Here is a 13,282-nt window from a genome sequence, read left to right as displayed (position 1 = left end):
TAGCACTAATAAGGCTTACTCTTGCAAGTGGAAAAGGTTTTGTTTCTGGTGTCACCAACAGCAAATTGATCAGTTTTCCTCACCACCAGAGCAAATATTGCCTTATTTACTACATTTAGCGCAATCCGGTCTCGCGCATTCCTCTATGTTGGTGCATCTGGTGGCAATAACATCTTACAGGGGTTCAGACTCTTCACCTTCGCTGTATTCCTCTACATTAATCCAACTGTTTCTGAAAGGACTTTTTAGAGTTTTTCCTCCATTCAGACCTCCTCCTCCCTCGTGGAACCTGAATATCTTTCTAGCGCAACTGATGAAGCACCCGTTTGAACCGATTCATCAAGCTGCTCTGAAATTCCTCTCCTGGAAAGTTGCTTTACTGGTGGCCTTCACATTAGCCAGACGAGTCCGTGAGATACAGGCTCTTTGCATACAAGAGACTGTTCTACAGATCAAACAAGACAGACTACTCCTACACACTAACCTGCATTTTATTCCAAAGGTCCCTTCGGATTTTCATCTGAACGAGCCCTTAGTTTTCAAAACCTTTTTTTCCACATCCATCAACTCCTGCAGAAAGAGCTTTGCACTCTTTAGACATTAAAAGATGTGTTAAATTCTATCTAGACAGAACGAAGTCCTTTCGCAGGTCCAATCAGCTGTTTGTAGCTTACAGTGCACTCAGGCGAGGTCAACTGCTCTCCAAACAGAGTATAGCCAGATGGATCTCCTCAGCTATTTGATTCTGCCATTAGGCAGCGGGCAAACCACTGCATTCAACGGTCTGTGCACTCTATGCAGGCAGCTTCTTCCTCAGCAACGCTGTTTGGGGGGGGGGGGGTTCCGCTGCAAGACATTTGTAGAGCAGCGACGTGGAAAAGCTGCCATACATTTGCAAGACATTACTGCTTGGAAGCACTATCACAAGGAGAGGTAGCAGTGGGTCAGGCAGTCCTCAGGAACCTCTTCCGGTGAAGGTGAGCCATCTTTCATCCCTCCATCCTAAGATCAGGTATGCAGATTGTTTGACTGTTACTTTTGGATTCGGATCCAATGCTTATTTTTTTTTTTAAATAAAAAAAAAAGGGAGGGGGAGATGTGGGGAACAGACAGTATTTCATTTGAAATTTGCTATATATGTGTGTGTATGTGTGTATGTATGTGTGTGTGTGTGTGTATATATATATATATATATATATATATATATATATATATATATATATATATAGTGTTCTGTGACATACATGGCTACAATGTTCTAATGTGCATAGCTACTGCTTGCTACTGATTCAAGCATGTGAATCTATGAAAGTTCCAATATTGGAGTAAGAAAATGAATTACTTACATGTAAATGTAGTTCTCCAGTATTGGAATCTTTCATAGATTCACCTGCGACCCACCCGCCTCCTGAGAGAAGCTCACTTTCATATCTCTCTCTCTCTTTTATGTTACATGCACTTGTGCTTGGAAAATCTGAGGTACTGGAGCTTCTCTCGGCAGGGTTCTAGAGGGTGGATGCTCAAGTTTGGTCCTTTTTGCTTAAAATGACTCTGATAGACTGTTAAATTAAAGAGGCCTAGGGCCCTTGTGTTATATCCATTCCAACACTACTTACATAAATATGCCGGGGGCTCCCATCTCGACGACGGGGAATGATTCAAGCATGTGAATCTATGAAAGATTCCAATACTGGAGAACTACAGTTACAGGTAAGTAACTAATTTTCTTCTAAGCACTCCAGGAATTCCAGTTGTTGCCATGCACAGGACCTTTTTGTTTCTGATTCCGAAGCAATTCAGACCCCTCATATAGCCCCAGATGAGGAAAGCAGACAACTTAATTTCCCTGCATTATACTGATAATGTTCTGGAATTCCAAATGACAGTCGTGTTGTTGCCTCACCTGAGTCTGCTCTTGACCCTTCCTTTGTAATCCTGCTGAGTAAAGCCCATCATTCAGAGGTAATATGTTGAGCTGCAGAGGTTTTAGAGCACCCTCTTCTGAGAGTAGACAAAAGCTAATTTTCTTCCTCAAATTCTCTATCTTGGGCCTTCTAGTACAGTGCATTTTCTGACTTTAAACGAGGCACCAGTTTATCCCACCTCTGTAGCCTAGTGTAAACACTTTTCGGCCATAGCTGTTAGCTATCCCATTGCCATGTGCCTCAGATAGCATCGGTAGACCCCAAGTTTGATACATTATCCTACTCTTGAGTCTAATGTAGAAGGCTCCTACTTGCAGGCTTAATCCTAATTCCCTAATCACAATTCCTTTCCTTCTGGTTGACTAAGCAGGGAGTCAAGGCGAATTGCTGATTTTGGTGATTAAATGTATTCTTCAGGCAGTTGGGCAGTATGTTCCTTGAATGCTTCTTTCTTTGTGGCTTGCCATTGCCACACGTTTGGCAGGTGAAACCGGAGGATCTAATTTAATTACTGGAGGAGCTTCAGAATCTCCCTGGCTCAAACAGTTCAGAATGGGCAAGAAATGTCCAAGTAAAAGTTGCATTCTTCCTGAATTTAAGTATGTTGCTTGCACATGTGATGACCCCAGTAATATCTGCAAACGCACCTGGAGGATCTCTGGATTTTTCGGATGATCTCCACGCTTCATTGATGGCCATGTCTTTTGATGGCACCTGACACTTTGGTAAGAAACCGGACTTTGACTCAGAGAAAAATATAGCCTTGCAGTAGCACCCTCTTTGGCAAATCTGTTCCCCAAGCAGTATCTGAGAAGTTGGGGCTACTCTAGAGCACTCACCTTCTGCCAGCTTCCACCATCACAACCTACCCAGTAGGATGCAAACATGTTTTGGGGCAGCAGTGGTGTGAAGGAGAAAGCAGCACTCCAGCTCCTCCTCACCGGGTTCGCAGCAAAACCTTTTTAATTCACCCCTGGATGACAGTTGGTGCTCAAATCTTCGCTGGGGAGGCCCTGGCAAGGGGCTCAGTCAAGATTGTGACCAAAGGGGAACAGGCACTCGGATGTTTACAAATGTAAATCTTGGTCACTAAAAAGCATTCCGGCTACAGCTGATTCTGGACTTCAGATTATTGAAGACAATCTGAAGTACAGAAGGAGAAATTAACAATGACACTTGATAATCTACTAGCTTTGCACTGCAAAGACTGGACGTTGTCCTTGTACCTGCAAGTCTGGAATACACGTGTTCTCTTACCTCAGTGAGTGGTTGTTGAAGGCAGGTTTGCCTCAGTCTTGCTGCCTTCGGAGCACAGTGTGGGTACTGTTAGAATTTGGGTTTTTGGGTTTCAAATCCCACCTCCCACCAACAGATACTACAGTTCACTGGAGCCATCTTGTGTATGAATGCCTTCAAGGCTTTTCCACTTCCATGGGTCGTAGATATTCAGGCTATAATCCCAATATTGAGCAGGGAGCTGTTCTCCCAGCCTTGATGCTTCTCGGGCCACTTGGCCTATCAATCGCCTAAATCTTACTGGTTCCCTTCCTAAAGTGACACATGCAGCCTCATCAGTGGAACTTAAGCCTGCAGTGGGCCTGCATTATAGGTGTCTTTCAGACAAGATCTACATTTCTGAGAAAGACTTTTGGGACCTTCACTGGTGGATAATGGAAACAATACACAAGTAGTAATAGATGCATAATCCCTTGCATGGGATGGTAACTTTGTAGGAAAGGAAATCTGAAGCCTATGGGCTCTACCAAAGCTACAATGACCTAGAAATCTGCTGGAGCTGCATACAGTTTAGCTGGCCTTTAAGGCATTTCTGCCACCATTCATGGGTATGTGATCAGGTGCTCACAACACAATTACCATGTGTTTCTACAGAGAATAGGGAGGAGTGGGCTGATGTTCTCCCTGGAAGCGTTGGGGACGCAGAGAAGGCTAGTGCTCAACAGGATTTTGCTTCCTGAACGTTCTAACTGGGACTCAACATCTGGTTGACAAGCTCAGCAGATCTTGTCTTGTTGATAATGTAGCCTGCATCCTGATGTGCTCAAGTCTTCGCCCAGTAGATCCATTCTCTTTGTTAATATTTTGTTCACCTCCAAAAACGCATAGTCCAGCTTTTTGCGCTCTTTAGTTCTTCCCTCAGGGGTCCTAGAGAGGGCACGTTTTGTCACAGTTGGACTTCAGGCTTTTGTATGTTTCCACAGTTGACTCCTACATGTTCTAAAGAATATCGGGTGGAACAGACCACCGCCCATTCTGGTGACCCCATATTGGGTTTGGAGGGTCTGGAACTCCTGAGTGGTACAGTGGAAGGTGTTTCATTCCACATTCTACACCTTAGTATGTGGATACTGAGTGGATCCAACACAGAGCATTAGACTTTTTGGCAGAAGTGGTGGATGTCATTTTGGCTACTTGCTGCCGTTCGACCGCTTTCCTATTCTTGGGGCGTTCCGCTCGATGCATCTTGTGGTATGAGGAAAAGCACATTGATCTTTTAAAGGTAAAGTAGTCTGAATGTTTCTTGTTTTTGATCTGGAAAGGTTTGCTGTTGGCAAGGTTAAAAGTTGTTTATTGGCTCTTTAGGCTTTTCATTGTTTCCCAGATCAGCCAGTGTTCAAATCACCTATTGTGATTTGTTTCCTTAACGACTGTTCTTAGTTTTCCCCTGCTCCCTTCATCGTGCCACAATGGAATCTCAGTCCATTATTGACCTTTCTGATGTGCATGCTTTTTGAGCTGCTCCATAGATGCAATTTTCAGTTGCTTATTCAAAAAAACTGAGTACCTGATTACAGTTACTACTGTACTTTGCATTGGGTAGCATCTGCCTTTTTCGGTCCCCGCCTCCTCCCATATAACTTTTCCTGACAAGCTGGTTCTTCAGACACAGGTTTCCTTTTTTCTGAAAATTGTGTTTTGCTGCATGAATCAGATCCTGGATTCTCGTGCTGTGGGATTCTGTCATCTAGTGGTTGGGCCCAGGAACATGTTTGTTTCTTCTTTTGTTGTGGCAGTTGTCAACCACCATTTGGTAGTAAATCCATTTCCTGGGCGACATCAGACGGCTCTCCGGAAGTTCCTGTGCGTTGTCACCAACTTCATATTCTTTTTCTGGAAGCCCAACGGAGGACCTGCAAAGAATTCTTATGAATAAATGAGAAAAAGACAGAAAAGCACCAAAGAACTTTGAAAGCCACAGGAAAAACAGACAGTCAAGGAAGGGGAACCTTCCTAATGCACCACCCCCTTTCCCTCCATTGGCAACCCCCAGCAAGGCAACCCTTTTGAGGAAGGCTGAGAGGAGGAGGATCAGCAAACTACTGAGTCATTCGCGCCACCATAAAACACCAGTGGGGGGCAAAGTATGAGGACTCCTACAAGAGTGGAGGTCAATCACTCAGACCACTGGATTTAAACATAAGACATGGCTTCTGTAAAGAACTCACGAAACCATTGCCATATGTCACTCCAAGCGTAAAATCGTTATGGGTTTAGGAACTCAAACAACTGGAACCTCATCCAAAATCGAGCCACAGAGAAGGTTCTCCTAAGGGAGGCAGACAGTGACATCTACTCAACTTCTAGTACCAAAGCTAGACCTAAAACTGTGGCCAAACTTAGACCTCGGGTAGCTAAACAGGTTCATACGGACTCAACACTTCAAAATGACAGGGCTACAAGAGTTAATGCTACTCCTAGGGAAGAGAGATTGCATGGCAACCTTAGGTCTAAAGGATGCTACCTGCACCTACTAATAAACCAGACACGCCAGTAGCAGCTCAGATTCGTCCTGGATAGGGTACACAACCAATTCAGAGTGCTACCATTTGGCATAAAATAAACACCAGAAGTGTTCACAAAATGTCTAGCAGCGGTGGCAGCGCTCGTCAGAAGATATGGTATCCATGTCTACCCACACTGAAAGACTGGCTGGCTAGTAAAAGCAAAGTCGCCACCAAGACATACAAACAGTAATTGCAATGCTACGCCTCTGTTTCACCAAAAACCATGAGAAATATTCACTACAACTGGAGCAGGTGAAGGTATTCCTGGGAGAGACCCTAGATGCAAGTACTGCACGGGCATACCCAGTCCCAAAGGGTATGACAGTAGTCCCCAAGGGAAGGTAGCCGTTGTAGACCAAACTTGCCTTTATCAGAAGGGACAGTCTCACAGTGAGGACTGTCATAAAAATGAAGGGCATGATGGCATCATGCATTCCCTTCATACCGCTGCACGTGTCCCATACAAGAATACATCTGCAAAGGACGGTTACAAACCATAGGGAGCTGGGAGGATCTAGTGGTTGTCACAGCAGGGCTGCAAAAGGAAATATAATGGTGGAACCCATCCAATGTGGAGATAGGGAGACCTTTCACATCACCAGCCCCCACGGTGACTATAACGATGGGCGCATTGTCACAAGGGTTGGGGAGCGCAGACAAAACAACCTGTAGGTCACAGGACTTAGGAGTCCCGTGGCCAATGTGTATCATATAAAGTACCTGGAACTAACGACATTTTCCATAGCCTTGAAAGCATCCCATGTGCATTTATTGGGGCAGACAGTATTAATCCAAACGGCAACACAGCAACTATGTTCTAGCTCAATAAACAGGGGGTGTGGGGGAGACAAAGTCCTTCCCTCTGTTAAGACTAGAACAGGAAAAATGGAGATGGGCAATTCAAAGGCACTCCAACTGCAACCATCTTGGGACGACTGCTGAATTTATGCATCTTCCAGTTTGCAGAGAAGGATTGCCATCTACAATACAGTCCGATTCCCTGGTTCAGTTCTCTGGGTATGGGGGCTAAATCTACCCTCTTAGATTGTGCAAAGGCAGAGAGTCCATCAACTATGCTGTCAATATAGAGCTAGTGTGAGGTAGGCATTTCCAGAAATCATTTGCCATGGTTGTACTGTTCATTCTTTTTACCATGTTCAGTATGCTGGTAACGTTTTTGTTTCATCTGCCTAATTATCGCAGCTCATTCTCTCTATGTAAGACTACAATTGTTTCAATAAATGTATTGAAAACTTATCTTGTATCGCTCTTGTGTTTTGCCTGGGTGTGCATGAGTAAGACAATGAAATGGTAAGCTCTGTTTTCACAATTCCCGTGGGGATCAGTGTGTCATCTTCAGGTTGCTGTAATCACCTTCCACTCTGGTAATGTTAGGGTTTGGGTGAGACACTGTGAGCTAGCCAGGAATCGGGGCCCAACAGTTTCTGATGGAGTGGATAGACTCAGTTCCCGCATTCTGAAGATCTTTCGTCCTAATACAGTCTTATTATTTTAGTAGCAACCGTATAACAATGCACAATGCGTTTTTGAAGTTTGACCGTAAAGACAGCTTTACTAATGGTCAGCGAGCTACAACCATTGATAATACAAGAGCTGTACCTACAAATTCACAAGGTCAAGGTTGCTAATATACAGCTTTTTGTCTCCTTCGCCAGGGCAAGCAAACTAACACCAGTGACCAAAGGAACTATCACACAATGGATAGTGGAGACCAAACAAACCTGCTACACTAGGGCCGGAAGAACCCTACACATACGCCCCAGGGTGCTTTCAAACTGAAACAAAGGGCAACCTTAGCGTTCATAGCAAACGCACCCATTCATGACATTTCCTTGGCTGCAACTTGATCATCCCAACACATCTTCAGAAAACACTACTTTGTGGACATTCAGGTGACCAAGAAAGCAGAGGTTGGACACAGTACTAAAACCGCTTTTTGCCAGCACACCCACATGTCAACCCAGTCTACCCAAGCAACGAAATAACTTTACATAATCTGATGCACAGCATGTGAATCCAGAAAAAGGATTCATGCTGCAAAACGAAATGGTTACTTACCAGTAGGACTAGTTTTGCAGCCTGAAGAATTTTCTGGATTCAAATGCGACCCAGCCACCTCCCCAGAAATGGGAAAAAAAGGGCAAACGGGTGAGGTGTAAAACACTTCAAGGCATGAGAAATCACAGAAAAAAAAACAGGAAAGAAAGGAGGAAAGAAAATAAAAGGAGAAGAGAAGGAAAAAAATATTAAGGTGGCGACAATGCACAGTAACCTCCGGGGCGCCGTCTGACGTCACACAGGGGATAGACTTGCCACCAAATGGAGGTCGACAATGCCTACAACTGGAGGGAGGGGGTTGACAAACACGTTACCGGACTAGATTAGCATTAGATGGTGGAATACATTCACAGCATGTGAATCTAGAAAATTCTTCAGGCTGAAAAGCTACTCCTATCGGTAAGTAACCATTTAATTACTGTTTCATATGGGCATCCACCATGTGTCCCTTATGCATTTCTCCCCCACACCCATCCATGAAGGAGGAGAGACTACACCAGTTGTACCGGTGTCGTACCTTTAGCTTCAATATCCTTAAGATTAAAGAATACAGCATTGATGATCAACTGTTCATTGGCTTCCCTGGTGCTAAGAGAAGGAAGACAATCCAGAAGTGAACCTTAGTTTGATGGATTGTCCTCTGAATCATTCTATGTCCAGTCTTGACTAAAAAGCGGCCTGTTTAGGGCATCTGGGATCATTCCACTCAGACCACTTTGCAATTACAGCCATAGCTCGAGGTGTTTGCATCTTGGAGATCTGCCAAGCTGAGACAGGGACTTCCACTAATGTTTTTAACAGGTACTATTGTATTGATTCTCATTTTTGAAGGAAAAGCCATTTACCTCCGGTCCTGCAGGACTTCCTTGTGAAAGTTTATCTCCCATACCCTGCTTTTATGGCATAGGAGGCATGCGGCGATAGATTTGGTACTGATTCAAGTAGGGACATCTCAGCTTATAGAAGTGTCCATCAGAAGAATTAATAACATTTAACACTTTCTAGTGAATACTGTCTACTCATAGATTCTCCTCCAACAGCATGGATCCCCATTCTGTGGAATAGACTTTCGAGAATGGATAAAATCCCAAGTTAGACTCAATCAGTGGTCAGTCATATTTCTAGTCATTAATATTTCTATATCTGAAGGTTAAAAAAGAAAAGGAGGCAAACTGGTGCCCACAGCTGTGGGTGTAGCCCAGTTTCATGTTGTCCATGGAAGGACAGGACTACAATCAAGGTCTATGGTTCAAATATACCTGGGCTCAGGAGCTATTGCAATAACAATTTGGAGCCTGGGAAGGTTCAGCAGGTGAGTAACCTGCTGGTAGGTAAAAGTTGGCACATTAAAAAAACTTTACCAAAGGCAAGTAATGTATCTAATTGACTTCTAGCCACAGATTATTTATTGTGGAATTTTCTCCAGATGTCAGACTGGATCCAGAAACTGTGTGAGCAGTACCCCTTCTGCCGGTAGATGACATTGTTTGGCTCTGTGTGGCATCTGCGCAGGAAGTGAGGTGCGCAGTGACAATATAGAGCGCCACCCCAGTGCACTGAAGTCAGTTCTTATCTTTCCACCCATCAGTGCAGATTCAAAGCTACCTCCAGTCCTCTTTTGAGTGATCTTTGTTTCTAAATTCTTTCAGGGCTTTTAGAAATGTATCTCCAGGTGTGGCAGGGATGTCCGCAAGTGAAGGCTGGTTTCAAGCCCTGCAATGCCAGTAACCAGCAAATGTTGATTGATGGATCAGTATCTTATCTGTCTCTGGGGGCCTTTGGCAAAACGCCAGACCTGTCTCAGTTGCCGTGCCATGCACCCCAAGGCCTTGAGGGAGCTATTTCTCAGGCTCCGTACGATGTGATTCTGCATCAGTCTCTATCCCTTACGAAAGTGGGAACCAGGATTGGTTGAAGAGCCATACATCTTCGTCGGGGTCTCCCCACTCCAGTAAGTCCCACAAAAAGAAAAGGAGAACAAAGTAATCCAACGAGTGGGCATCATCACTTGATGCCTTGCCATCATTGAACATCCGTGTGGGCAGTCTCTGTACCTCCCTGAGTTAGCTGGAACGACTACCACCCAACTCAGTTCTTAGACCGTACACTTCATATTTGTGTGGCCTGCCCCTGTTGGAGTGACTCGGGTCCTGCACCTTTGGCAGGGGCCCCAACTGGTTCTCCACCAGCAGGTCCACCCATGGCACCAGTTTTGCACCTGGATCCACAGATGGATTGGAACTGACGCTGGTCCCACTGTCTACACTCCCGGGCGCACAGTCTGTATTCTTACATCCAACCCTGAGACTGAATCAGAGACACGTGCGACTCCTGCGCAGACTGGCCATTTCTTGCAGTCTGGAGCCTGAGCCCTAGCCCTACAAGCTGGGACTGGGAAAGATTGGGAGAGGATGGTTAAGAGTACCAAACCCTAGACACCAATATGGACTGTTGTGAGGTATTGGCAGACACCACTCTACGGGGCACTGGTAGGGAAGGTGCCACATTGGCTACTGAGGTGAGGAGGGGCGGCAGACGTCCCTGACTTTCAGTTGCCCTCTGTATCTGCAAGACCAACTTCTTGATGGAGGTGCTTCAGCTGGGAGTCGCCCCTTCAGAATCACTTCTCCCATTTGATGAAGCTCTTATGGATGTCCTGCTTAGGGCCTGGTCCACACCAGTGCTCAGTGTTCATGGTTCTGCGCTCCTGGCATGGAAAGTCGCAAAAAAGAAAGACGTCAGCCCGCTAGGAAGGTGCCAGTATAGGTACTGCACACCTCCTTTCCTGCGCAGACATTGACTCCACCTACTGATGAGCAGGGATATTGCTCACAAAAAGTTTCCGGGTCCAGTTGGACACCTGGATAAAATTAGAAGGTAAGGAATCTGCAGCTAGATCTATTCTACCGGATAAGGAGTTACCAAAGTTAAGTAACTTATTCATTTTTCAGGATATCTATTTCAAGGAAACACGTGTATGTGTCATTTGCCTCACACTTTTGACCCCACCTTCCATAAACATACTTGTCTGTCTTCTTTTTCAGGAGCAAACAAAAAATGCACAGTTCATAATTATATCTCTGCGGAATAACATGTTTGAAATTGCTGACAGACTCATTGGAATTTACAAAACCCATAATACAACAAAAAGTGTTGCAACAAACCCTAAAGTTATTGCGACAAAAGGACTTGCTGAACTTAATTCCGTTGGCTGCTGTTGAAAACAATTTTCCTGTTAAAGACTTGTTCTTGTAACAAAATCTACTCACTGGATGTTTTCAAAGGGATACTCAACTCTTTCTGGTCATTGTTAATATTCCTTGTTTTAAGTTATTGTACTATCCACTTCTTCCTTTTTACAAGATTAATTGTATTCCAAATTGCTAATCAGAATGTAAAATACACCAACTTTGAAACCAATATGTAAATATTTTAGTGAATATAGATGGTACACATAAATTTGGAGTCCAAGTATGACAAACTTGTTTTACATTTTACTGTTCCAACTCCATATTTTGTACAGTAACATTTAATAAAATATTTTTACCAATAATGTTTCCACTGCTGGGCAGTACAATCTATGTGCAAGTCATAACCTGTTTAAGTGTGAAGTGTAGCCAAATTTGTCCTACCTTTGACGTGCGGATGTTAATTTTTTTTTTGTATAAAACCGTATAGCCACAACAGGTGGCTTCTAGGCACAGATGTTAATCTATTTATTTAAGACGCAACCTAGTATTAATCCTCTTTCTCGAACTAAGATTATTTTCAGCAGCAGTGAAACTGATTGATACTAATAGTAAGTTTCCCCCATGGTTATCACTCGTATTTGCGGATGCCTGACAACCAGAGGATCTCATGTGTTTAGATGTCTGGGTGCCATATAAATATGAAAATATGTTCAAAGAAAAGCATTGTACAAGTACAGAGTTCTAATGAATAGGGAGGCGAGTGAAATAGATTTGAGACCACCTAGCCAGCCAGTGAAGTTCGGACAAGGTGGAAGACATGTCTCCGTTTAAAACTCAATATCAAGTGGCTGTTTCTCTCCATCCCTAAATCCTGCAAAATAGTTTGGCAGACCCAAATAAGATTTAATTCAGTTTTGGAACCAAGGGAAAATAATGGGTACTTTTAGCCATAGGCTCCTTTGTGGATATGCCCCAGGTGTCGGACTCGATCCGAAAATTTAAAAGCAGCTCCTCGTAGACATTGTACCCCCTGGGAAGTGATGAGTGGTGCCTCATAGAAGTGCTGCTCATGGACACTATCATCTATTCTTTTCTGCACATTCAGACGTGGATATGGAGATACTCCTTTGGTCGTTTTAAACCTTTTTTTTCAGAATTTTTACAATAGTGTGCAAAGGACAATGTCACCCACCTAAAATCATATTGAAGCTCTGTAGGTCTGTCGCAAATAGGTGTATGTGACAGATACCTGGAAGGTATGCTTGTGGTGCCTGGGACCAGACCACAAATCCAGGACCCTGCTATGACTGTCGCCAAATTAACGTGAAGGCCATACAGGACCATGATGCAAAACTCTACCTTGCCAAACAGAAAAAGACTCCAGACCGTGATACAGTGAAGTTGAAAGGAAGGTGAAGTTCCTGCTCATGGAATAATTCCAGCAGCAGTTTTTTTTCACCAGACAAGTCTAAGACAAAACATAAATCAAAGTGGGGCTCTGCCTCTTCCTGCTACTCAAACTCCAAATAAGGGACAATAGTGTCCACATCGCTCCCAGTCTCCCTTCTGAGCCAATTCCGAACCTGGTCCTGATGCACCCTGAAATCCCAGGTCTGCCTGGGACATTGAAGCAGGTTGAGGGCCCTAGGGAGGTCAGTCTGGATCCTCAGCACTGTACTAGTTCCCTTTGGTGCGCCTTTGACCCCAAGGATCCACACGCTTCTCCAGTTGGAATTTAACCAGCAGGATGGCCCTCGTCTCAGTCTGTGCCCTCTGAACCTGCTTAAAGTACAGCACCTGCCTGTAGGAAGCTGTCTCTTTATATGGTATACCAAAATTAGGGATACCGTAAAGAGTCCAGGGATTCACTTTGTGCACAGAGTGATCGAGCAGCCCTAGGCTTATCAAAGAGTAGTGTTAGACATCTGCAAATACAGAGTCAATAAATGACACTACTTAAATAGATCAACACCAATTTACAAAAATAACAAGTATCTATATATAGATATATGCATATATCTATATATAAACACTAGAATCAATACGATCAAATAAGTGCGTTTTGCAAGAAAAATACTTTCAGGTTTCAAAAGTCAGCACTTGGTGCATCTTTCAGATGCGGCAATGTTGTCCTATGGAGGAAAAACAAGCACTGTGTTCAGGTATAGTACAGCGACTTATGGGATCAATCTTTGGGGCTTAAGAGGAATATGTGGCTAGGTCCAAGGCTACAATAGCACTGGGGCGTCCAGGTGCACTACAGTGTTGGGCCCAGTGTTAGTCA

At 44.1% G+C, this 13,282-nt stretch overlaps 1 protein-coding gene across 1 annotated transcript in view; it reads left to right on the top strand.

The window, feature by feature from the left end:
• SMC4 (structural maintenance of chromosomes 4) overlaps nucleotides 1-11,360 on the top strand; it is a 451,201-nt gene extending 439,841 nt beyond the window's left edge. The window contains exon 24 of the mRNA XM_069213253.1: nucleotides 10,852-11,360. Within this exon, the coding sequence (XP_069069354.1) occupies nucleotides 10,852-11,028 (177 nt within the window). The 3' untranslated portion in view covers nucleotides 11,029-11,360. The remainder of the gene's footprint in view (nucleotides 1-10,851) is intronic.
• The last annotated feature ends 1,922 nt before the right edge of the window (nucleotides 11,361-13,282 follow it).

The sequence above is a fragment of the Pleurodeles waltl genome, chromosome 11, assembly GCF_031143425.1.
Source record: "Pleurodeles waltl isolate 20211129_DDA chromosome 11, aPleWal1.hap1.20221129, whole genome shotgun sequence".
In the NCBI taxonomy this organism is placed as follows: Eukaryota; Metazoa; Chordata; class Amphibia; order Caudata; family Salamandridae; genus Pleurodeles; species Pleurodeles waltl.
Note: the sequence above shows the minus strand (reverse complement) of the source record. Positions and strands in the feature narration are given on the sequence as shown.